Genomic DNA, 26,701 nt, shown 5'->3' with positions numbered 1-26,701 from the left:
TCTGTGCTTATTGTGCATGTTAATCTGGATTCTTGTCTGTGTATCAGGGTCATGAATTAAAAACATTGCACTCAAAACAAAAAAATACCCTTGAAAGTTCTTAAAAATGCCCCCTTAAAAACAAAATGGTAATTTATAATAACTTTGTGTGCAGTTGTGGTGCGTTTCTGAGAGAAATACTGGATGACGGCTGGAATGGGCGCCGCAAGAAGACCGAACGGCATGTATTTTGAAAAGTCGTCTCATTATCGTTCAGAGCGGAAGAGGGTAAAAAAAAAAAAAAAAAAAAAAAAAAGATTAGGGCGGCCATTACCCCCGGCAGAGCCATTAACAAAGCCATGGTATAATTAGGCAGTAAAGTTGACCCTCCTTTTTAAAACCCCCCTAGCACATATTACAAAATGTAATAATCGGCCTGCCCTCCCTACAATCGGCTCTCACCACCTCAATAAATTATCCTGATTTCAGAAGACAAGAAAAGTTCCCCTTCCAAAGAGCACCTTCGTGATTTGTTTGAAACTTCTGAGCACTCGAGACTTTTTTTTTTTTCTTCTAAAATTATCCTGACTGTTGAGGACAAGAGTCATGTAACTTTAACTTGACTCCCTGGGACGCACCTCATGCATATTTAAAAGGCGGACAGGAGGCACGGCATGACGGGTCTGTGCTAACAGCCAGAGAGAGAGAGCGAGAGAGAGAGAGAGAGTGAGAGACGGCACAGAGGACAGACAGAGAGACAGATGTACGTCACGGCCGGCAGCGGAGTCTGTCTACTCCTGATCCAAGGCTGATCAGCTGTAAACGTCAGGTTTTTTGGCGTCAGGTCGTCGGAATCAGGCATTCTGCACTGACGCTCACCAATTATAGCGGCGAGATTCAGAGAAGACAACGACAGACAGACGGCAGTCGCCTCCGGAGAACAGGAGGCTCCGCAGGCCTGACAACATGCTGAAGTGAGTTAAGGGCTAAGACACTGGAGAGCCTGTTAAAGTCTTCTTGTTACAGCAGTACCGTTTAAGCTTCCTCAGACTTCATGTACTGAATGCAGAAAGCTCAGATCCGTACTCCATGTGCTACTACAGTATAGGAAATTCTGTTACCGATTAGCAGAGCACGAAGCAAGCTAAAAGTGTACAGAAAATATAGCACGTCTTTGAAAATGTGTATAAAAAAACAATGTTGTTACCCACCCAACATTATGTTAAAAGGTATTTCTAGCTTTATTTTTGGTCAGTTTCACCTCACTATAAATCGTCTGTCGGAGTGGAGAGGTCTTCACAGGTCCACTCAGATCCTACTTTCAAATGATTCTTATTACACGGATCTACACGCTACATCAGAGAAACAAGCTAAAACTAGAAAAAGAAAAAAGAAATAAGATCCAAATGCCAAAGGACAAAGCAAGAATGAAAGAGGTAGGAAAGAAAATGGAGTGAATGTATGTGTGAGCCAAGAGAGAAAGAGAAAGAGAGAGAGAGAGGGGGAAGACAAGCTAATACCAGGCCAGCAAACACGACAGATGGGAGGGTGACAAGCAGACATGATGATGAGCAACGAGGGAAGGTGTGAAAAGACGTGAGAGAGAGAAAGAAAGAGGCAGACGATAAAAAAGTATCATGACCGTAGAGTCCTGACACCTCTTGATCATTCGCCTCATCTTTCAGTGTAATGTAGTTCTTTTACGAAGAGGAAACTGAAGCTAAAAATAAGCATTTCATCAAAAGGGGATTTGACCTTCTACAAGAAAAGAAAAAACGTTTTAGGTTCTTTAGGGCAGCTGCAACTAAACTTGATAACCAGTTACTTTTAATGCAATCTTGAGATCGCCAGCTCACTAAATGATTAACTGATTCAACGCATTCTCACAAACGGGTTTGTGTGATATTGTACAAGAACAAAATATATATATATATATATATATATAAATAACGCCAACATATTCCTATTTACATGTTGTGATTTGTAGTCACAGCATGTACAAAAAAACAACGTAACATGAGACAAAGCCATCTTCTATCCGTAAACAAACCGGGAACAATATTCTCAGGCGGAAGAATATAGTACTTGGGCGGAGTGATATGCTCGCAGCAAGCCTGTCTGAGAATATAGTTCCCAGTTTGTTTACACTTATTCGGAGCAGTAGGCTAGTTGGAACCAGTTACCTGTAGGATCTGTGCTAGGCTAAGCTAATGCTGGAGCCGTCAGACAGCGTTACAGCACGCACTGAGATGAGAAGGGTATGTATGGACTTATCTAACTCTGGGGGTTACTGTGAATAAGCTAAAGTCCCAATAAGTCGGCGTGTTCCTTTAAATAGTACTCCCGGGACACAAAACATCTTTTTTCTGGGTAAGCTTTTTGTGTTTTCCACTTAACTTCTTCGGGGACACAAACCCAGCTCACCCAATTGAAAGCACAGTGTTTTAGGATCCACCCAGACCCCGTCCCTTACGGGATCTTAGCGGTCAGGGGTGTAGTGCTAGTTGTTGAAGTACCAAAATGCATCTATTACGCGTTTAAATTGTGGCTCATTTCGAAGGTTGAAACCACTGTTCCTACGGCGGCAAGTTTACATATACAGTACATAGTCTCGCTTTGCCAGACCATCCACACGCTGCGGAGGGTCTGGCTAGTCCACATAGCAGAAAAACATGCTCTGGTTTAGTGGCATTTCTTTAAACCAATCACAATTGTCATGGGCGGGGCTAAGCTCCGCACGGAGCCCCTGTAAAACAGACTCAAGAAGGAACCATTAGACTAACATATACATAGTCAACTATAACTATAAAATGAAAGCATGTTTTGCTGCCTTTTCATCTTTACTACTTCAGAAAAATTATTTCAGTGTGCCACTCAACGACAGATAGGGCCAGCTTTCAAACTGGAATGTCTTTAATGTTACTCAATGAATCAATCCATACACCTTAAATGTCCATATGACAACTTAAACCATTCCATTTTTTATTGTCCCTCTTGCATGACATATGCTTCAATTATTGAATGTTCAAGCACAAAAAAAAAAGAAATTCGATCAGATTATGCGAACTGTGGCTATTCTATTTTCTCACTTGGAGAAAAAAAGTGGCGGTCGCGGTCTTATCCAGCGGCATGTGGATTACAAACGAATTCCAGTGCATTACTTTTGTAGCTACAGTATATGTATGAATGGTTCATGAGAACAGCCTGACTGATTTAATCTGTTCTGTAAACTGAGTCTGTTAAGAAGCGAAAGATTGGCAAACCTGATAGTGAGCTACAGCATGTTTCTCACCTATAATTTCACATGCATCTTTACTGCTTACACTTGATACATATTACTGTTAGCTAATAGCACTGTGGGCTCAAGTGTTGCATGAATATTTAATGCACTTCCAGCTGAAAAGGATTATGCTATATCGGCAATATCACTGTATACACTCAATGGCTGCAGCTCATGTATGCAAAAAGCTCCCCTGCTGTGTGATGGCATCAATCGAAAAGAGAACAGAAAAGAGGGATTTGGGAGATTAAAATATGAGAAAAAAAATAAATGAAGTATGCAGTTAGGTTACCAAAGCTTTAGAGAGCGCAGAGGGAGAAGTGCGAAGGGTTTTTCTGGTTGTCCTGAATGAGTTTGACTGTTCAAGATCACCATGGTGTTTGTTTATTAAAATCCCCATTAGCTACTGCCTTAGCCAACTTTCCTGGGGTCTCCATAATTGCGTAAGAATATAACAAACTGGATTACATCCATCCATAACATTCATACTCACGATACATCAAAACAAAACCTGTCTAATCCATACAGCTGCTCACATAATCATTTATATCTTACAATTACAGTTACATAAGTCTGCTTGTCTGTGTGTGTTTTACTGTGTTTTTTTATGTACTTATGCAACACATTTTCACGAACGGGTCGGGATGATATCCTACGAAAATGTATGCACACCAAAACGTATGATATCCTACGAAATTAGGAGACCGCCGGCTGGTCATGTGACGCCGGTTGCTAGTTGTTCAAGCCGCTAAAGAGCTGTGTGACGCCAGCTACGGACCTCTGTTGTATCAGCGGTATTTGGTTGTTCAGTTACCCAAAAATAAGTGACTGTGAGCCGGGTACAGAGCACTGTGAGCTGCCGGTCATTTCGGCGGACATTACGGTTAAATATAGTCCACAAAATGAGCGTTTTGCTGTGTTAACGACTAGTTAAGAATCGGAAAAAGATTGTGTTTGGATTGAAACACTCCTAAGGAACATTCATTTCCTGGGTGAAAGGCTTTACTTTTCCCCCAGGAAGCCAACTCCGCTCTGTGGCTTGAAAGTCCTGTATGTTAACGCCCACTCATCCACCCCGACCACCTCCCTACGCGGCCGTCAATCTGGAGCATACAGCAAAAGAAAACGTGGAATGCTTACGACAGTGCGTTACTTTTGGTAGCTTTTTGAACAAATGATTGATGAGAACAAGTTGACATATGTGACCGTTTGCTTTAATTTTCAGCTTTTAAGCTCCTAGGTTACTGCCTAAGTCTGTTGTATCGTTCGTCTTTGTGCGTGTACCGTATGTGGCTGCTAGTCTAGGTTTGCTTAAATGTTAGTTTTTATGCATCTGTGACTGCCTGTTTGTCTGCTTCAATTGTTAGTTTGTATGTTTTAACCATGTGTCATTTCTAAAAGCCTAACCAGGGACAAGGACTGCAAATTAGCCCACGGCTAGAAGTCCCATATACATCGCATCAGTTGCACCTTAGATGTAACAATGCCTATATGTATTGTCCCTGAGAAATAAACTGATGAAATAAAAAAATTTAAAGAATAGTTCATTACAAAAAGAAAGTACCTGGAAATTAATCTTCTAGGTCACAAAAAAAGGACAGACCGTTAATTTCCAAAGTCCATTTCAGATCATTAAAAATGTATGCAAGCTATAGTATTCTACACCGTTTCCTGTTTGTGTACATAAATACACTTTTTACTTTTCATGAAAACATATTTCATCACTTTCTAAAATAAATAAAAAAACTCCATGGCACCATTGCGCAATGATGCACTGTCCTCTGTATTAGACTAGTTCTACGGGGTGTCTAGTGTGGTTATTAAAAAGGTGAGACAGAGAGAGAGAGAGACACACTCTCATCCACTCCATATGAGCAGTCGGTCCCCCTGAGGGTTCGAGGTGACTGTCTCCTCTTTTTTTCCCACTTCTTTCTGTCTTATCTGCTTCCCTTTCTTTTCCTTCCATCTCTCCTCTTCCCCCTCTGCCTTCTGTCTCCGTCACCTCTTTATCCTTGTTTCCCGTCCCTGTCTTTCCCTCTCCTCGGTTCTGTCTCGTTGGGTTTTTACATTAAGCTTTATCATCCGAGTGAAAAACTAGCATGCAATATTTTAATTAACAGCCAACAATAATATCTTCCTTCTTCCCTGCATGTTATGTCCTACATTCTGCATTGCTGTGTTTCTATATTTAAGCTAGAAAATGCTTCAATCCAGAGGGAATTGCAGTATGTCATTTTAAAAAACAAATAAAAACAGTCCAATTATGAAGATGTTCTCCTTTTTTTCAGATTTTCTGTAATTAGGCTGAGCTACATCCTGGCAGTCGTCTTCTGGTCCTCATGTCTCCCTTCTGTCCATTGAGTCTCCTGACAACCTCTCTGCCAGTCCTTGTGTGTTTTACTTATTCAGTTACAATGCACTCTGTGTCTCAGTTGTCTGAAGGCATTAAATCCTCCTTAAATCCGTGTCCCCCTTCCCTGCTCTGCATGTCTGATGAGACTAATCGTCCGGAACAGGATGCGACTGCTTTCACCTGGATTCACCAGATTAGCATTTTCAAACGAAGAGCAGGCAAGCCTAGTGTTTTGTTCAGCACAATTTCATTCACCGCAAGGCATTTGTTACCGGACGTGGTCGAAGAATTGTTGCATTTCTCACGTAAGAAATGTCCCACTTTCATTTAGGTTTAAGAATGAGGCAGTACCAGTGAGACATGAAATAGTCCAGTTTTGAGTAAACAGTCCATGACTTTAAAAGGCTCATCAGACAGGATTTATGCAACTCTCAAAAGTTATCACGGTAGGATTCTTTTTATCTTTTGTCGCAAAGGTAGAGAATGCAATTTCTGAAGAAACTGCGGTGTAAATGCTGAATGTTGAAAGGCTGACGCTACACTGGATTGCTGGCTTGAATGTGTAAGAAGTATATATGAGAAGTGAGGAATGGGTTTAAATAGTATTTCAATCAGGAGAGACTCCGTTGCAGATATGCAACATTTACTACTAAGATATAACCACGTAGGTACAAACAATTATTTGGAGATTAGTCTCCATTGTAAAGGGGCATCTATACAAATCTAATGTGTAGGAAAACCAAACACATCCCCCAATGGAAACTAGACACTGGTGGTGGTGAGAAGAATCCAAAGACGGAACACGAGCCGCCAGCCGGGAGAAGACCGAGAACACTGCCGAAAAGGCCCGGAGGTGGAAGGGGAGGAGGCGGGTCGCACTCGTCTGAAAACACAACTGACAGAAGCAGGAGAGAGAACAGATTTAAAACGAGTTAGACTGCTGTGATTGGTTAGAACATAAGTGCCCGATTCTAATTGGTATACAAAACCGAAACACCCACTGCCCAGCTGATCAGTTGAAGAGAAGAGAGACAACGTAAGAGGAGTCTACCTGACTGAATTTACGCTGAGCTACATTAGTAAGATTATAGTCTATATCCAAGACCTTCCACTTCAGGGATTGCCCCGTTGCTGCTGAAAGTTTCGCCCTATGTCCTTCTTTTCGGGCCGGATGTCCATTAACCTTCTACTCTTTGATTTGAACTTTTGAACTCCGGCTGATTTCTGAGGACTATGGTTAACTGCTCCTCAGATGTCTGCAGGGTAAACCCAGACAGGTAGCTAGACTATCTGTCCAATCTGAGTTTTCTTGTTGCACGACTAAAACATATTTTGAACGTACACATTTTCCACCAAAACAAGTTCCTTCCCGAGGCGATTTTGCAGAGGCACCGGGGCTCCGATCACGAGACGATTGTGATTAGTTTAAAGAAATGCCAGTAAACCAGAGCACGTTTTTTCTCCCATCACGGAATGAGGGTGGACTAGCCACACCCTCCTCCGCAGCGCTGTGGAGGAAGGTCTGGCAAAGCGAGACCAGTAAGGTTATAACAGTAGAAATACAGTGTTCACGTTACAAATTAATTTACCTGAAATGCATGCTTGGACACATCTGGCACTCACAGCAGCACCAGATAACGTGGCGTTGCCTCTGCGTTGATCTTGATGGTGCCTCGGCAGACAGGCTGCGTTTTTTCACGCAGGGCTAAAGTCGGTCTGAACACAGCCTTAAGTGTATATGGTGTAAGAAAATGATACTGACCCTCAGTAATGATCCCAATGGAGAATCACCAAACTCTGCAGCTTTTTAGAATGTTTTTAGCCTCTTTTAGCTCTTTTTACGACACATGTATGGTCCCGTCTCTGCACAATAGTTTGCTAACGCATTCGGAGTCTTCTCCAGAAAAAACGCTGCCATAAGTCTTTTTTTCAAGTAGCAATTACGACTCTTATTTATGTTTATATTGGCGGCGCCCTCTAGTGGCATTAGTATTTTTGACGGGAGCAAAGCAGGAAGTAAGGTATAAGTAAGTATAAGAGCGCCATATTCCACATACTTGGGCCGGTTGGGGTGCTGGATGGGTCAAACAAACCTAAGAGACCATGGTTCATGTCCCAGTACTGTGTGTCTGTCATGTCTTGTTCTCTTTACAAGTGGCCAAAAACCGGCAGGAATCTAGAAAATGTCATCTTTGAATATAAGCTGAAGTCGCATCTGTCACTGTCCTTTGTGAACTTGTCACATAGCCTTGTTGGTTTTCTTTTGTGCCATATTTCAGCTGAATTTTGTGAGCTTTATTTTTAATGTCATTATAGTGAGTTCCACTCGGTTATGTTGTGCTGCATGCACTCATTTATTTCATTGCGCTGGCACACATTGTGCTCTGCTGCTGTTGTTTGTAATCTAAAGGCCGGGGGCTGCAAAATGATTTCCAAGCAGACAGCCAAATCACCATCGTTATCTCTGTCTCCTGTCATCTGCTCTCTCTCTCTCTCTCTCTCTCTCTCTCTCTCTCTCTGCCAAACTTCCAAACATCTCACACATTTCCTGTCTTCTCAGTCCTCACACACATTCCTTCTTTTTCTTCTGTCTTTACATCCTGAGATTTGTGTTGCCAGGGTCTGCATACGTGAGCAGCTGGTTCAGTGGAGTTTTGGCTTTTTGGTGAATGCAGTCATGTAGCTACGTCTTTTTTTTGTTAAATATACATCTGTCTCAGCTGTCAAATACACAAAGAGCAGAAAAAAACTGGCTAATAGAGGTTGTTAGGAATAAAAAAATAAAAAATATGTGTATTGTCTCTTCTGACTTTTCTGTGCGTGGATGTTGTTTTCAAATGTCTCTAGTGCAAAAGAAATGTAACACATGTCTAGGGGTGGGGGACAAAATCAATACAGCATAGTACCGCAATATTTTCAGTGGCAATACTTGATACCCGTATGCCTAACGGCAGGTTAAGGCGGGCCTGATGGTGAGGCTCCTTGTGAACCCCTAATGATGTCTTTGTAAGGCTGTCGGACCTACTTTGGAGCTGCAACGTATAACTATAATGTGTGTAGACAAGCGCCATCCCATAGTCCTATCTCCATATTTCAGAAATTCCATAAATCTATAGGACAATTAATTATATCAACTTTGTTTTACTGTCTTTTATTGATTCATCATTCAGGGGAGATTTGCTGAGCATGCATTGTCTCTGCTTCCCACTCATCCAGTACTATTCATTCAAACAGAGGAGCACTCTCGGCAAGTGTGCAGCTTCATTAAGCAACAGTATTTTTAGGGGTTTTAGTGAAAAAATAAAAATAAAAGAGGATGCCATGGATATGAAAGGCATAACTATTGAAACACTACCTTGTATTCAAAACTCAATTCAAACAACGAGCTCCATGGGAGGCATGGTTTTTAGCAGGAGCTTCACAATAGGTGATTGTGGGGAGTTTTTATTCTCATAATAAGCTTTTTGCGTGAGCTCAGAATCAGAAAAAAAACTCAAATCTGAATCAGAAACGGGTCTTTGCCATCATTAGCTAAAAAGGAATAAAGCGCTGTAGGTCTATCTTTAAAGTGTCAAACATGCGCTGCCTGTAAAGTACGTAGCATTCTTCCTCCTGGAGGACAGCAACTGCATGATTCAGAGCAGTTACAGTCCAATCCTACTCCAGAGTCACTTGTGCCAAAACATAAATGAAAACTTCCCATTTCACTCCTGCAGCATATTCCACTTTTCTGCTGCTCCTCCAGCTCAGTATCCCTAAGAGTAATGTCGATACTGGACAATTCCACACATCATGATTTACATCCTTCAGAACGAGACGGTCCTCCCCCGAAAAACGCTCCCATAGGTCGTTAGTTCAAGCAGCAATCATGTCTCATATTTACGTTTATAGTGACGGCGCCCCTCTAGTATTAGTATCTGCGTAAGGAGGAGGTAGGTTAGGGTGGTGGATGTGTCAAGCAAACACAGGACTTGCACTCAGGAGACGGGGGTTTGTGTCCCGTTTTGAAAATAAAAGTAAACTGTAGCTTCGTTTTTTTATTATTTTTTTTTTTTACTTTACGGAACAAACAGAGCTACCTCGTGTTCAGCTTTACATGCCTAAGCGGAAGTGAAGTAACGTCTGATTTTACCCCAAACCACAATGTTTTTCTAAACTTAACCAAGTATTTTTGGTGCCTAAACATAACCAAAATGCGGTGTTAACAAAGTGTTTAAAGCCGCGACCATTACGTTCTCTGGTTTAGATAAGAGGCCGGAAAACACTCCTGTGGATCCTATTAGAGGGTAGGAATAAACGACCTATACCGTCTTATTGTTCAGAACTAGTGCAGGATGAAGTGTGAGCTTTACGTAGCAAGACTGAATGTATGGGTGTGGAAGTCAGGGTGGTGGATGGGTGTGTAGCACGTCACACTTTCATGTAGAAGTGTGTATTATCTAAGTTCACCTCCCGTCTAGGAACTGCAATCGTTCCATATCAAATATGGGACCGTATGCAACACTTACATAAAATTGTAGGATTACCCCACTAAACATCATTTCAGTTTTCTGACCGAAAGCAGAAAATGCAGAAAATACATGTTGGTGTATCACGTTTATTATAAAATGAAAATCGCAATACAAACTGAACCCATATCGTCCCAGCCCTAGAGGTTATAGTGGGACACAAAAAGTAACGTTGTCGAGGAGCCATGAGTGTCACATACAGCGAAACATACAGATGCTGCCGTCAATCCAACATGTTTACCATATTTACACTTAACCACTTCTTGCCCTTTTGGGTGGATCACATCCGATATCTAAAGCCAAGTGGAAATTAATCAAGAAGCATTAAAGATTCATCTCAAACCTCATGAGGTGCCACTAAAGCCTGAAATTGAAAAGATGTGAATGCAACCCTCTTTCCCAAGCTGCGTCTTTACTCCTCTCAAGTGTAACTACAGTCAGTCATGCTGACTGAAATGACACTGAACATTACATCTCACTCTGTCAGTCGAAGCAGCAGAAAGAAAGCAGCTCCAGCCATTTCAACACTTGTCACAAGCGTGTAACGAGCATTTATGTGATCGCTGATCACTGCAGAAACCAGTACACTCATGATAGTGAATCAATCTTTTTTTTTGGCTCGTAGTCCATAGACTGTATAGCAGAGTTTAGCAATTTGGCCAGCCCCATATTGTCTTTTTGGATGAGAGGATGGAGCTGGGGAGGATGATGCAGCCAAGCCAGTGTTGTTTATGGTAGCAATGGCGCGAAGCTAATTGCTAAAGAGGGAACATTGCTGATTTTTAACCTTTCTGAAGAGACTCGTGCAGTGGACGTTTACTGGCAGGTAAACACAGACCTCCGGGTACTGCCGCCACTCATCTGCATGTATGGCAAACTTTCCCTTAAGTTACCATCTAACACCAGCGCTAGTTGGTTAGCTTGGTTGGCAGCACAAAAAATTCTTTTAGGTGATCAAGTGTTCCAATTAACTTTGATAAAGTGAAAACACACAGTGAGAGGGTCAAAGTTCAAGATGAAAACATGGACAACACCCAGAAACAAGTTCACAGACATTATAATGTCCACAGTGCCATGGTTAGGATTGCTAAGCCTCCGTCCTGATTAACAGGTCGGCGTGCAGCCACGCCCCTAAAGCATGCCCTGCCTTATCGTCTATGGGACCATAGTTTACCAAATGAACATCATGCTGTATTGAAGAAGACTTGAAACTAGCGATTTAGACGATACACTCAATTCTATAGAAACAAGACTTCTTTTTGGAGACAGTGGAGTCGCCCCCTCCTGGAAATTAGATACAATGCACGTTTCCGCATTGGCCTTACATTTTAGACACTGAAGCTTCATCCATTAATTTATTTACGGATTATGAGTCCAACTATGCAATTCATCCAGATTTTTGAAAGTGAGCGATACACTGTTTATCACAAGTGTATACTCTTCCAGTCCTTTTGGCAGTTACCAAACACCTTCGGATGCATTACCGCTACACTGGACTAGACTGCAGGAGGGCCTACCCAGATCTGTATCCAGCACAAAACAAGAACAATCAACGCAATTAGATTCATGATCGACCTGAATAGATGCATACATTTGGCGAAGAGTGAAGTAAAATGTATCGAATCACAGGTTTTAGCCAGACATCAAACTTAAAACGAAAAGTAAGGCGTTCATACTGTAGAGGTAGATTTTCAAAAAAGTATTCTGAAATTATAAATCCAGAAGCTTCCAGTGTTCCCAAAATAAAGATGTTGAACAAGGCCACACAATGGTTCAAAACACCAAGAGGTTGAGTTTCATTTCTATGTCAGCAACACTTCAGTCAGAGCCGAGCCATATTTGGGAAGGTGTTCATCTCCCTCGAGAGAGAAATCCTTCACGTGTTACAGGTGTCATTCATGCTGCTGTAGCGAGGACTATCACCGCCGCTCTACCAGACTCCCACGAGCCCCGGCGCCTGTCAGCGTGACAGACAGCCGTGCTGATGATCGAGAGCATTCAAAAGCCAGATACTGAAGGGCATGAAATGTTTTGCCGAGTTGAAAATGAACCGCCTCACTTCATTAAAGAGCGCAGGCAGGCAACGTGCAGTAACCATCCATCTGCAGTCGAACATGTTGTCTGCGCGGGGAAGATTTCTGCAACGCTGTCATCAATCAGTCATATCTGTACCAATCTGTTATTTCCTGGCATTGGCTGTTGTAATTTAGCTTTCTGCTGTGCCAAATCTATTCCAGGAAGAACACTTCCTAAAGTTTCTTTCAATAATTAGAGGGAACAGGTGTGAACATTTGGTTTTCTCAGTTAACATTGAAGCGACATACATTCTTTTGCTCAAAAATAAAAAGAATTTATAAGAAATACAATGCACCCTTGCTCAAATCAATAAACTTAGATGTTTTTTGCTGTTTTAGCCTTACTTGGTCTGGTATGACCAATAGCTAATGTTAGCCAATGTTAATGTAGCTACCGTTGGTAGGTTAATGCTGTAGAACTAACATTACTGAACTGGTTCACTCACTTTCAGACATGAGCTGATGTCACAGTACTGCATGTTTTAGCATTTATTTTGATCCTGTAATTCCCACGTTGCCACAGTGGACCACAATTAACGGCCAACCCGCTACAGCCACACATAAAGAAAGATGTGACTCATAAGAAGTGAGTCACATCTCTCAAAGTCTGTTCAGACTCTGAACGTTGAGCAAATTTTAAAGGAGAGTATAGTTGCATAGAAAGTCTATGGAAAGATACAATTGGATTCAAAAACACACAAGTTAGCATTTGGCGGCTTAAATAGAGACTTATTACTTATTACGTGGATTTAAAGATTTTCAGCTTGAGCAAAAGATTTGCGACTCTAGAGAAAAACAAAAATTTGCTGTTTGTAGCGAATGAACACAGACCGCAAAACACTTCAGCATTCAAATGTGTACAAATCTGGTGAAAGCTGGTGTCTTTACTGTGATTACAGAGGTTCTCAATCTTCTCTTTATTAAAAAATGTTAATTGTGTTTTTGGGTCTCACCTATCAATACCAATGCAGCCTGATGTCAGTTGTCAGTTTGTATGTACTGGTCGATCCATTACATTTTAGAGCCATAGCAACAATGAGGCAAAACAACTTCAGAAACATGACCCCAGATACTCATAATCTCTTTCAGCTATAAACGAAACAATTTTAGCTTCCCCTGTTTCCTTTACAATGCAAATTCAAGCCCCCACATAATGCCATGCTATTGTTTTCACACCTACTCGTCTTTCTTACTTTCTACTTGTTTTCCTTCCAGAAACACGCCTCTTCATATTCAGATCAGTGTTGAGGCCTGAGAGCCAGCACAGCTGCAGTTCTCTCTTCAGAGTTCAAATGAAGCGGTGGTGGATTCAGAGCCTTGCTGAAGGACCTTTTGACATTATCTGTGGAGATCAGGGTATTATACATTCACGTGGGTCTCCTGATATGGAGGTTTTTTCCGTTGAACTAACGGTACCCAATGTACAAACCGCCCTTGCATATATTCTGCAAGTCATTTGTGAATGTCATACAGTACAACTGCATTAGTAAATTTGAACTCCAATCTCCAGAGCCAGTCTAGCAGCAGGTTACCAGACAGCTCCTGTAACCCTGACAGCTGAAAAGAGAGCGAAAAACCTGACTTTTTTTCCCAAACAGTTCCCAGAGGGGATTGTGCCAAAGAACAGCAGCAGTCAATCAAGCATGCAGGTGAAAGTTGGACTTCTGCTATTCTGCTCCTCTGCTCATTTTCATCGAAATATTTAAAGTCCCTCTGGGTAAGAGGTAGCCTGGTCCTACCAGACTCTGGTACATTTCATTTGTACAGAGAGTCTGGCCACTGTCCATTGACAAGTGTTAACTTCCTTGGGCGGGGGTACGTACTTGTGAGTTTAAAACTATGGGATCTGCCGAGCGCCACTCTGGATCGTACATACCAATCGTACCGAGGGTCGTGACACCGTGGGCATTGCTAGCGTAGTGCTTAGCCAACTCCTTCACCACTAACCGAGCGAGCTGGAAAATCTAACTTTTCCCGAACCCCGTGGGGAGGAGGGCCACAACATCATGGCCACCAACACAACTCAGCAAAGATTGTTCTTGTTCGGGCTTTAACTTCTGGATATTCGGCAGCGTTGCCACAACGGACCGAATGGTTTCGCTCGCATCTTTCTCCGCCGTCATTACGGAACTACAACTCAAACTAGCGCAGAGCCTCAACGTCACCGTTTTCAGCCACTCCCTCTGTTCGCTGATTGGACCGCCAAAGATTTGGCCGGAGAAAACCAAAGAATATACCGCAAACCCAGACGGCGTACTGAAGGAAAATGAAAATTGAGCGGAAGTACGTAGGAGGGCGGAGCCAGGCTAGGTAAGAGGGGCGCATTTTTTAAAATGTAAGCATGGATGTTTTGAACTTGCCAGTTTCACACCGATTTTAGCATTGTGTTGGTCATTTGACATCCTGGCGATATACATGTTGACAAGGGCCAACCAAAAGAACCGTTAGTGTTCTTTTATATGAGGCCAAACAGGTCCTTCAGTCCTCTGAAGGACACACCTTTGTGGGCCACATCCTTTAACACTAGAAAGTTGTTATTTTAAAAACCCCTTCATCTCTCAGTCCATGACTTTTCCTAAAATTGGGTTATTAATCATCTAGTGAGTTATGGGAGGTGTGGTATAAAAGAAAGAAAATATGATCATTCATACCTCCGCCAACAAAATGATTGTTACCTGATGATTGAGGCATATGAAACAGCCCGGCGCGTACCAGGCGACCAATGCCAATGCCCGTTCTAGATGGATTATTAATCAAACCAATAACGGTTTTCTGCACAAGCGCGCTTCAACAATGGTTTTGCTTTTGGAGGAAGTTACTTTAGAAAAAAAGCATAAAGTGCTGGACTCAGTGAAGATCAACTAGAATATTTGGCAAGTCCATAGGCTAAATACCAACGAGTCCAAGACAAGTCCGAGACAATAGAAAAGCGTCTCAAGTCTGAATCCGGACTCAAGTACTAGAGCACTGATGCCAAACCTCCATATTACAAAATCAACAGAGAAGTGATGTAAACGCAAGAGCCATGAAAAGACAGAGTATGTTTTTCCAGACATCCCTTTGCAGATACACAGACAACTGCATTCACTCACTGACAATGGTAGCTACTAGCAACAGTCTTGTCCTACAGGACATGAATGCACCACAATGTCCGTCTCTGTTTTGGCAGTGCTGAATGTAACCCTGGACAGTGATGCTGAGTTGCAGATCAATAAGCTCTCAGTGTTAGGGTCTTTCATTATGAAATATGTTAACATTTGTTTGACCTCGTGTTAGTGATATACATAATCAATCCTCTAAATATGTAGCATTAGCAAGATAACATAAGATAAGATGGACCACTGATCCCACAATGGGGAAATTCACTCGTCACAGCAGCTCAATGCAACACAATAAGAAAAATACACATTAAATATGAATAGGAAATAGAAAAATAAGTATACACTTATTTTATAGTACAAGAACAGTAACACAGATATCCATGTTTCCATCAGTTGCCACCAAGTGGATGGATTTTCACCTGCAAAACATCACTATAGAAACGAAGCAGCTGTTTCCAGGTCAGAATGACTCAGCTCTGTGGATTTGCCCTGAATGTGGAAGCTCTCCTAAAGCTGCTTGCCACTATTTGCTTTGCTGTGCCCCCGTTTGCTCGCTCGCTCAGCTGTATGTCAGAAGCCGGTGTGAATGACACGGAAACTCAAAGTCACCCTTGGCCCCCTCCCTCTCACCTGATTCTGTCTGGCACTCGGTGGGTCTGGTTGCCGTCACTCTGGCAGTTGCCGGCGTATTGCGAGCGGCTGTTGGTCCCCAGGTCCCTCCGCAGAGCCATCGCCCCGTGGGTGAGCACCGAGACGCCTTTGGCAATGCGCCTGCAGGATTAGAGGGAGAGAATAATGTGAGACAGAGAGAGAGGGACATTTTCTAAGGCCTTTTCTGACACTGCTGAGGTCTAGGGAAATGCTGGAGAGAGAGTGAGAGAGACTTTCTGGGTGTCTGAGGCAGTTGTCATTGCTTCAATAAGTGAAGTGACAATGTACATTCAACAAGGCTCAAACCTGAAGGGGTTGTTCGGATTTTTTAAAGTGGAGTTTTATTAGGTACTTATCCAGTCAGTGGAATACTAGTCTTGCATTGTCAGACCTTCCTCCACAGCTCTGCGGAGGAGGGTCTGGCTAGTCCACACAGCATTCCGGGATGGGAGAAAAACGCGCTCTGGTTTATTGGCATTTCTTTAAACCAATCACAATCGTCTTGGGCGGTGCTAAGCGCCGGACACAGTGACGGTGCCTCTGCAAAATAGCCTCGGGAAGGAACTTTTTTTTGGTGGAACGTGTGTACGTTCAAAAGTTGTTTTAGTCGTCTAACAGAGAACTTTGATTGGACAGATAGTCTAGCTAGCTGTCTGGATTTACCCTGCAGAGATCTGAAGAGCAGTTAACCATAGTCCACCGGAGTTTAAATACCAACACAAAGAAAGCGGAAGGTGACGGACATCTGGCCGAAAATGAGGGACATCCGGCGAACTTTCCAGCCGCAGGTGAAGAATCTCGAAAATTAAACATTGCTGATATACTGTAGACTAGTGAAATAACTACAGTAGATGGTGGTTAGCATGCTGCAGACTGGAGACAGGATCAGCAGCAAAACACTCTAGTCACCTTAAAAAAGGCCCAACAAAAAAATGTGTATGCTATATTTAGAACATGTTAACTGCTTTACCTTGCCGCCAGACAGCGGGCATTTTTAGGCCTTTATTTTCACAGGACAGATGAAGACATGAAAGGGGAGAGAGAGGGGGAATGACATGCAGCAAAGAGCCGCAGGTCGGAGTCGAACCCACGGCCGCTGCGTCGGGGAGTAAACCTCTATATATGTGCGCCTGCTCTACCAACTGAGCTAACCTGGCCACACAGACAGCCCTTTCTTTTGGCATTACACAACAATTATAAGTGTTTTTCAGGGGTTGAAGAAAATAAAAATGAGTGATCCCATTCACTGTGGTGACAAGAGGCTATCTTTATAAACCAAAGTATACAGAGGAAGAACTTTTGCAGAGGGAGACTGAATGGCCCAAGGAGAGAGAGGGAAAACGTCTGTGGAAACTGTAAGAAAGAGCTTTGTGACAGCAAGGTAAAGCTGTGAAAATATTCTAAATATGGCATACATTTAAAGCTTAGCTTCCGTGTCTGTACTCCTGTCTGCTTCTCCAAACTGGGGGCGTGCCGACTGCCATCTACTGTAGGTAATACACTGACTATATGGATGAGTACCTCATACAACCACACTTCGACAACTCTGAACTATCCCTTAAATTGCACTGAACTTATGTACCTTAAAGCTGAACTGGGCAAAATTTTAAAGAACACCCATCTTGGCAGTTTAAATAGTGTGACTTCAACAAAATGAAAAGTAATTACAACTTAACTGACTGAGACACTGTAGAATTGCCCAATTTCTACAAATGAGATCCTTGTGTTGGGGGTGTGCACAGAAAGTGATGAATCGAGACTAAAGAGCAAAATCCGTTTGGTCTCCTCATCAGCTCAAAACTGGACTCATCATTAGATGTCTTTCCTCTCTTCTTTGCTTTTGTACAAAAGATCAGAGAGCAGCCAAGCTGAGAAACATGACGGTGCTGTCAGGATTTCTGGGCGTTAAAGGGACACTGCCACTTTGGGTTTGCTGTCTGTCAAAGCTGGCCGAGTGCTGAGGCAGGAACAGAATACCTGGACCCAAAATGCAAGACCCAACGACGAGCAGGTTCAGGTGTATCATTTATTTAAACAGAAAATCTAGTCTTAACGTGTGGATGATGAGCAAGACACCAAACGAGAGTGGAAATCCAAAACGACTACAAGAGTCCAAACAATCCAACACGTGAAGAAGTAACAGGGAACAAGCAAAAAACAGCCAGACAATAGACGACGACATGACTAAGACTGAACACAACAGAGGGCATCATATACAGGGGCAAAGGAGCAGGGCGGGAACGAAAAGGTGAAACATATCAGGGCGGGGCAGACAATAACAAAGGCGGGGAAACACACAAGGCAGGAAGTCAAACAAGACATGACACAGGAGAAATAACGCCATCAAATAAAAACAGGAAACTAAGGCAGGGGTGTCAAACGCTACTTCTCTAACGGCCACACTGGAAAATGAGAACCACATCAAGGGACAGACATGTATAATTTAGTTACATGGTTTTATTTTAAAAAAAAAAAAATCTTTGACTGTATTATTGTCTATTATTGCATGTCTCATATAGTCTTCTCACTTACGGTTTGGTCAACATAAAGCCCCTGGGAAAAAAAAATCTGCAAAAATGTTGCATAGTCTTAATAGAATTTAGTAGGGCTGGGCGATAAATCGATTTTATCGATTAACTCGAATGTGTAGTTAACGTGAATTTGTTTAAATGAAAAATCGATTTTCTCCTTAACATCCGCCAACGCTCCCCTCTGGGCTCCCGTAGCTCCGAACGGGCTCATCCCTCCCCCGCGCGTTTGCCATCGAGATACACAAACAAAATGGCCGAGACAGGGACTAACATTAATTATTTTCTTAACCAGTCGTTTCATTACTTACTTATCTGTAATCTCTGCCGAAATGACCGGCTGCTCGCGGTGCACTGTCCCCGGCTGAGAGTCACCTATTCTCGGATAACTGAAAAACCAGCTACAGCTGACCTGAAGGAGCACCATGCGGGGCACCAGAGGCGGTGTTGAGGAACTCCTTTGCGGCTCATCTAACACATCTACTAAATGCCGCTGATACAACCGAGCTGTGACGGAGGTCTGTAGCGGCTTAAACAACTTGCAATCGCCGCTCTGTAGCATGGAGCTCCGCTTCAACGTTTGATTTTATCGCTACAAAGGAGCTTGCTACAGGTATGCTACATTCAAGAGACCACGGGATGTTAACGTACGTTACTCAGCAACAGGTGAAAATAGGGGCAAGGTTCCGCAATAACGTTAAAATTTGAACTTTTAGCGAGGAACGAGAAGTGAATTACCTGTATGTGTGAAAACAGCTTTATCTCACGCATCCGTTTTGTTGTTGTTGAATATATAGCCCCCCCAAAAAAAAAACTCAAACCAATTTATATTTCCACAAAATTGGCATGAATAATCATAATGGTATACATGCCCTGTGTGTGTGTGTGTGTGTATGAGTCAAAACAAAATAAAACTTGTTTTGAACATTTTCTTTGTCATCTGCAGATTGATTTTAAGTAGAGGGAGAAAAAAATCGATTTAAATCTTAAATCAGATTTTTTTTTTTTTTATCGGGGATTTTATTTTTAGGCCCTATCGCCCAGCCCTAGAATTTAGTAAATCAAGCCAAACAATTACACTTTTAAAAGCAGGCTACCACTCAGCCGACTCACAACAACCCGTTTTCACAGCCTGGAAAAACAGTTTCTTGCCTTTTTGGTTTGGCGCACAACTAGGCAGGCCAAAATGTATCGTGAACCTAAATTGATATGCGGGTCAGATGAAATTTGGCCAGGGGTCGGGTTCAGTCCACGGGCCTTTAGTTGAGACACGTGAACTAAGGCCTCAAAAACATACACAAAGGATACAACTGGAGAACCAAAACAGAACACGGAATAAAAGAACCATGAACAAGGAATGAGAACACAGCAAAAATGGGAAACGGGGGAACAAAGTAACAAAACAGGGAATGAATTAACAAAATAAAATAGGAAAAACCACAGGTGAACATCACAACCCTAACACTGTCTTGAGTAACTGATGGTGAAGCAGCTGGTGCCAACAAGCTAATGTGAGCACGACTTCAGTAAAACACTGAACATCCAGTTTCTAAATGTATCCATGTTTCAAGTTTCCCCTCATTTCCATAAATAAATATCAACACACTCTCTGGCTGTCTGTCTCGGGACAATTTAACAATAGATCAGACTTTGATCTGCAGGAAGCCTTCACAGAGCAAGATCCTATTTAACAGATACTGCTTTTTAATAAAGCTGTAAAGTCAACTCGGATTTGTAACTCACCGTATTAAAAACAGCACCAGGCACTTCTCACATCTTATGATACATGAAAAACATTTTATTAAAATAAACTTCTAAGCCCAACAATAGGCTCTTGCTATAGTCCTTGTTATGGAGAACCGCAGGAGAAGCTTGACTTTTGGATACATGAAGGTTCGGGAGACTTTGAGGACTTATGCATGTGCATTTATTGATCTTGATCGAGGAGAGATTAAGGCAGATGTTACAGTTTAACCACGATGTGTTGTCGTGCAGTGCCGCCCCCAACTCGGAGGGTCTGTGCCTTTTCCCTGACGCATATATCTCTCCCTCAAGCTGTCAAGTTTGTTCCGCCAAGATTGGATGGCGCCATAACAAAAGATGCTCACCTAAAACCCACTTACGTCTAGCTCTATCTAGGATGTATGCTACAGTGCATCATCTCCTTTACCCTGTTTCCACCGACCTCCAAAAGGAGACAGTCCTGGAACAGAACATTCCCTTATCATGCAGCTGCCTAGACTCCCTGAATCTGTAGATACACACAAATTCATACATGAACAGGTTTGGTTGCAAGTAGTCTACATCGACGACGTTTAATATACGGGAGGTTCTGCCGGATCTCCCTCATTTTCAACCAGATGTCCGATACCTACCGCTTTCTTTGTGTTGGCATTCTAAACTCTGGTGGATTTCTGAGGACTATGGTCAACTGCTCCTCAGATCTCTACAGGGTAAATCCAGACAGCTAGCTAGCTAGACAATCTGTCCAATCTGAGTTTTCTGTTGCACGACTAAAACCACTTTTGAACGTGCACACGTGCCACCGAAACAAGTTCCTTTCCGGGGCAATTTTGCAGCGGCACCGTTGTTCTGTCCGGCACTTAGCCCCGCCCAAGACAATTGTGATTGGTTTAAAGAAACTCCAATAAACAATTTTTTTTTTCCCATTCCAGAGTGTTTTTTGGACTAGTCAGAGCTTCCTCCGCAGCGCTGTGGAGGAAGGTCTGGCAATGCGAGACTAGGGGCGTTTCCCAATATGTGTTCTTCTATTGACTTGTGTGCTTGTGTCCCTGTGAAACGTCATCTCGTGTTGCCAAAGTACTGTCCCAATACACAAGTTCGCATTTCGCCAAGAACAGTTAAAATTCCCGGATGTATTCTTGACACGCCCATTTACCGAGGATACATCGGTTGGTAACTTGTATGAACTTCGCAGCACCTGTATCCCAACATTCATTTCGGCATTCAATGATGGTTGGATTTCCAGTACATAGACAGCCCAAAAACGGGACAATTTTAACAATTTTCGCCATCTTATTCATCAGTAAATTCACTTCTGAGAACATTTTAGGCGAGAAATGAATGGTTTAGATTTCGAATTTAGGCAGTCTTGCGAAAATCTTTACCGAATTGACAATTTGCTCGAAAGTTTTCGGAGCTCCATAAAATGACGCGGCCGCAAGCTTGCGCCTGCCGGGGCCGCTTGCTCGGCGCTCGGACAGTCACACTCGGAGATCCCGCTGTAAGACGGAGGTCTTTTAGACCGGTCCCTTAACTAAGAGGCTTTTATTTCGCCGTTTCGGATCGTTTGTTTAAATATCACAACACATGTGGTTAACTGTCTTTTCGGAGTTAAACTCAACAAGCACACACACACACACACACACACACACACACACAGCGCAGCAGGCAGAGGAGAGATATACCATAGATAGACTGTATATTATTAGTCTATGAGATATACCCGTTTCTTTTCGGGAGACTTGTTTAAATTATGCCATAGGCTATAGCCTACATTATATTTTGTATTTAGTTCATATTTTTGGTGTATTTGTTTTCTGATTTATTAGAAGTTGAGTTTCAGTCTTTATGATAAATGAACAGTTGTACATAAAGTGGTAACATGCTATGACATGTTATGTAGACTATTTGAATTTCTAATTTCCATTTCCCTGGGCATATACAGTGCACTACAATAATATAGAAATGATAATTCCACATAACACTAATAGGAACACATAGGACACACCAGTGCATATGCCTATTTATTTGTTTAATTTAAACTGACTTAAACTTATATACTAATAATAGTAGGGATCACATTCCACTCTTTTGAATAAGTAAGGGGTGTTTGAGCTAAACCATAAACAATAAAATTAAAGCTAAATTTGTTTATTATTGCAATAGTTGTAGCATTATGAGGTTTTCTTGTCCGGAGATTGTTTTAATACAAAGTGGTTATATTGTTGTGGTTTTTATTTCTAGCTGGTATTTTGGAGCCTTGCAGGTAGCCTCTGTGCTGGGGGTGTTGAGCAATAACAGGAAGAACGCATCGTCTCAAACTGTTAACAGCGTTTTCTGTGCTTGTGAACTTGCGAGTTAATTCTTCCAAGAACAACCAGCAAGAACGTTCTCCCCAAGAACACAAGTCCGTACTTTGCATTCTTGGTATTGAGAAACGCCCTAGGTTATAAGAGACTGGCCGAATATTCTCATCCCCTGACCTGTGACCTGAGAATGGCCTGATGTTATCTAAGTTTTCTCTTTGTCTCATCTTACCACAACATGGCGTTTCTGGAAATTCCACCCCAGTCCTGATGATAAGGGTTGCTCCAGTGATGCAGGAAACACTATCGAATGATCCCAAATTCCTGAAGTATTCAGCTTCTGGGGCTCCAGCCCTGAATGTTTTCTCAAAAGCCACAAATCTTTCAGGGTTTTGAAATACCTTCAACTGTGTGCCTTTTCCCCTCAGTCTCTCTGACTGGAGCGGCAAATCAATGGAGCAGAAGTGCTATTATTGTGGAAATAACATTCATTCTGTGAATTACGCCAAATTCCTACTCTACGTTATGTAACTTAAAAGTAGAAACATCAGACAATTTTTGAACTTTTTTAAGTGTCAGGAGTGAAAATGATTCCTTAAATTCATCCTCAACTTTAGTTGTGTTCTGGTTTCAGAAAGATGAAGACAGTTGGAGAACAGTTAGATATAAAATAGGACGTCGTCTCTACAGGATGATTCTTTTCCTCTGCAACTATCGGGTTTTTCACAAATTATGTACAGAATTTAGGGATTCTTTGATCGAATGGCTTGCACATAGCTGTAAATGGAAGCAAATCTGTTTCATCGGATTTTGAAATTAAAAAAAGCCATTGAATTTCTAGCACTGAATATTTATGTATTGAAATTATGTACCTTTTTTTTAATTGATGTAATTTTTTGCCTCTGAATTTTACTTCAAATTTTCAACAACTTCTTATCACCTTTGTTTTTCAAAGAAAAAAATTCAACGTTCAATAAACCAAATTCAGCTGCAAAATGTAATGTATAAAATTCAGTGTTAACATCCAGAAACCCAAAGGATATTCAGAGCTAGAAAGTCAATGGCTTTTTAAATCTGATGAAACAGATTTACTTCCATAGAACCCCCCCCCCGATTTGGGCCCCAATGTCTATAATGTCTGTCTCCGCCCCTTAATCAGATAACAAGGTGGAATTTCTGTTCATGTGTGACTTGAAAGAGCTGTTAGCGTTGCAGCGGGTTAAGACTCTGCTCCCATGGCAGCGAGTGTGCCGTTTCTTTAAAGTGTTCAGAAAAACTACTGGTCCACATCAGAGGCATCATTTCTTAAGTTTCTAGAAAGGAGCAGCAGGCATAAACAGTGCAACAGAGAGCAGACTTACTGTAATACACCGCTGTCGGGAGGCGTGGATCACTGGGTCACATTCATTTCAAATATTTAATTGTAGGGATTTGGAGGACACAGCTGGCGTATCGTTTGCACCCCTTAGTATCCAATAATGTGCGCCGGTCAATTGGGTAAATGGTGTGTTCAGGCGATCCTCATCAAATTATTCAGTCGGAAAATTACCCAACCAATTTTTACATTTTAGTCACTGGTGAATATCTCAATTTTAAATAGACCAATGGAAAATGTAGTCATACATATATATATATATATACATATATATATATACATATACATATATATACATATACATATATATATACATATACAATATATATATATATATATATATATATATATATATGTATGACTACATAAAAAGTGTAGGTAAAAGTATAAAGCAGCATAAAATACTCAAGTAAAAAATCTTAAAATTGGGCCTACGGTTCTTGAGTAGTACATGTACTCCATTATTTTCCACTACTAGCAGGTTGCAAATAATGGAAGCCATGCAGGCATGAACTCCAATTTAAGAAAAGTTTAAGTTGATATGGATTTATTACCACTTTTAACTTGGTACATTATTTGTGAGAGGACCAAAACATTGTAAATATTGTAAAGTGAGTTTTTGACAGTGTGGGTAATTTCAGTTTTTTGATGCGACACACCTGTCTACAGTATAAGACTTTCTAGTGTACAGGAACTTTGTATTACTTGCTTCCTGCTGGTGATAAAATTGGGAATTTCGACTCTGAGGAGGATTGCCTGAACGCACCATAGAATCTTGCCTGAGTAAGTCTAATGCGCTTTTCCACTGCATGGCACGGCTCGACTGGACTCACGCTTCCAAGCAGGCTGAGCCGATACTAAAAGGTGGAGTTAAAACACTGCAGACCACTTGATTGGTCAGAGAGAATCGCCACTGGTGCAACACAGGACATCAGGCACAAACCCGAAATTTTTTAAAAGACAATCTACCGACAATTTTTTTATTCACTCGACCCAGATTTTTTTTTAAATGGCAGATTGCAAAACTACGCCATGCAATTTGACAAAGTGCAGACGTTCCACTGTTGGGTTGCCGATGAAAGGATTCAGCAAGTGTCGCGTTGAAGATGATGTCAAAGCAGTTTCACACTATGGCGATCAGCTAAGAATCCCACCTACACGGGCAAAAACCTTTTAATTTAGGGATGAAGCGCAGGATCAGGCTGACTATCAGGCCTTCAGAAGGACCCATCTGCGTTAGTCACATCACTTTAAGTAGCCGGCCCCCGTCTTGGAACTCACCATCTGTGTTCCACAATGAACCGTGACGTTCTGCCTGATAGTGACAAGTGTGTCGCTCACGGGCTTTAAATTTCCTTCTCACACGGACACAAATTTCACAAGAATAGAAATCGGACGTGTTGGAAACGCAGCTATGGTAGGAACCCTACATTTAAATGGATTCAAGATGGCCGGTAGACAGCGAGTGTTTAACAAAAGTCGGAAGACTGACGTGGCAATACCCAAGATGAAGCGTAGGATGATGCAAAGAAATAGTCATATCCTCAAGCTCAGCGGGCACTTCATGGCTCCAAATGTAGCACATCTAGTCAAAAGAGAGATATTTGTATTTTGACCTGTTTAGGAGAAAAATAGAAAACTTATTTCACAGTTTGTAATCGTTGACCTAGTTTGGATTTCTGATGCAATACAATTCAACAAAATCTCACTTACAAAGTGTTCATCCTGGATTGCTGAACTGTCTTAGGTAAAAAAAAAAAAAATCCTTTTTAACCCGCCTCCCCCTACGCTTCCTATCATGACTGAGGTGGATTTATTACTTCAAATCAATAAATGATTCCACCTTTCACCTGGTCAGTCTATTTAGATTAGATGAAAATTGAATGATCCCTGCAATGAAATCAGGTCATCCCTGCAGCAAAGAATACATCATGGACAGAGCAGGTGGTCGTAAAACTGGACTGTGCACCTCTGTGTGTTGCTGCAGGAAAAACACGAAGGTGCACTAAGTGTGTTGTTCAGGGGTTGAAGAAGAGAACATGTATTTTCTCACTGATCCTCATATGCATGTTTAAAAATCATAAGGTTTCGCTGTTCAGCAGCTTTAGGGGCTCGGCCTTGCAGAACTCACTCAATATGTATGAATTCTCAATTCAGCTGAGACAACAGAAACTACAACATTGGGACTGCACAGAACGGCCGTGCTACTTTTGAAGGAACAACTAGCACAATCTTCCTTTTATGTACGACAAGGTGAATTTCTAGTCAATGCCACACACCCTTGGTCAGTTCAGGGGTTTTGTTGCCACTGGTATTGGTATGGCCAGAGGCTTATGGTAGCCAATGCTAGTGGATGTTTGTGAACTTCCAAATGAATACTGAGAATGCGGTTCTTTCTTGACTTTGGGAACACATATCTGTCACAAAAATTTGAATCGCAAGGTTCACTTACTTAGATATTCCTTTGGGCTGTGGGTTGTGTCGAACACTTCGGGGATAGCCAAGTAAGTGAACATTAAGTTTCAATTTGTATCACAAATACAATCGATATTGTTGTACGAGGCTTGCTCTGGGGACAGTCCCTTCTATCTTTTTCTGTTTAGTAGCCTCGCATTACCAGACCTTCCTTCACACCGTTGTGGAGGAGGGTCTGGCTAGTCCACACAGCACTCTGGGGTGGGAGAAAAACGTGCTCTGGTTTATTGGCATTTCTTTAAACCAATCACAATCGTCTTGGGCGGCGCTAAGCCCCAGACACAACGACGGTGCCTCTGCAAAATAGCCTCGGGAAGGAACTTGTTT

The 26,701-nt window shown here is 42.0% G+C and overlaps 1 protein-coding gene across 1 annotated transcript in view; it reads right to left on the bottom strand.

Moving 5' to 3' along the window:
* grin2da (glutamate receptor, ionotropic, N-methyl D-aspartate 2D, a) overlaps window positions 1-26,701 on the bottom strand; it is a 176,769-nt gene that overhangs the window by 113,589 nt on the left and 36,479 nt on the right. The window contains 1 exon segment of the mRNA XM_039820656.1: window positions 15,927-16,067. Within this exon segment, the coding sequence (XP_039676590.1) occupies window positions 15,927-16,067 (141 nt within the window).

The sequence above is a fragment of the Perca fluviatilis genome, chromosome 13 (assembly GCF_010015445.1).
Source record: "Perca fluviatilis chromosome 13, GENO_Pfluv_1.0, whole genome shotgun sequence".
Taxonomy (NCBI): Eukaryota; Metazoa; Chordata; class Actinopteri; order Perciformes; family Percidae; genus Perca; species Perca fluviatilis.
Note: the sequence above shows the minus strand (reverse complement) of the source record. Positions and strands in the feature narration are given on the sequence as shown.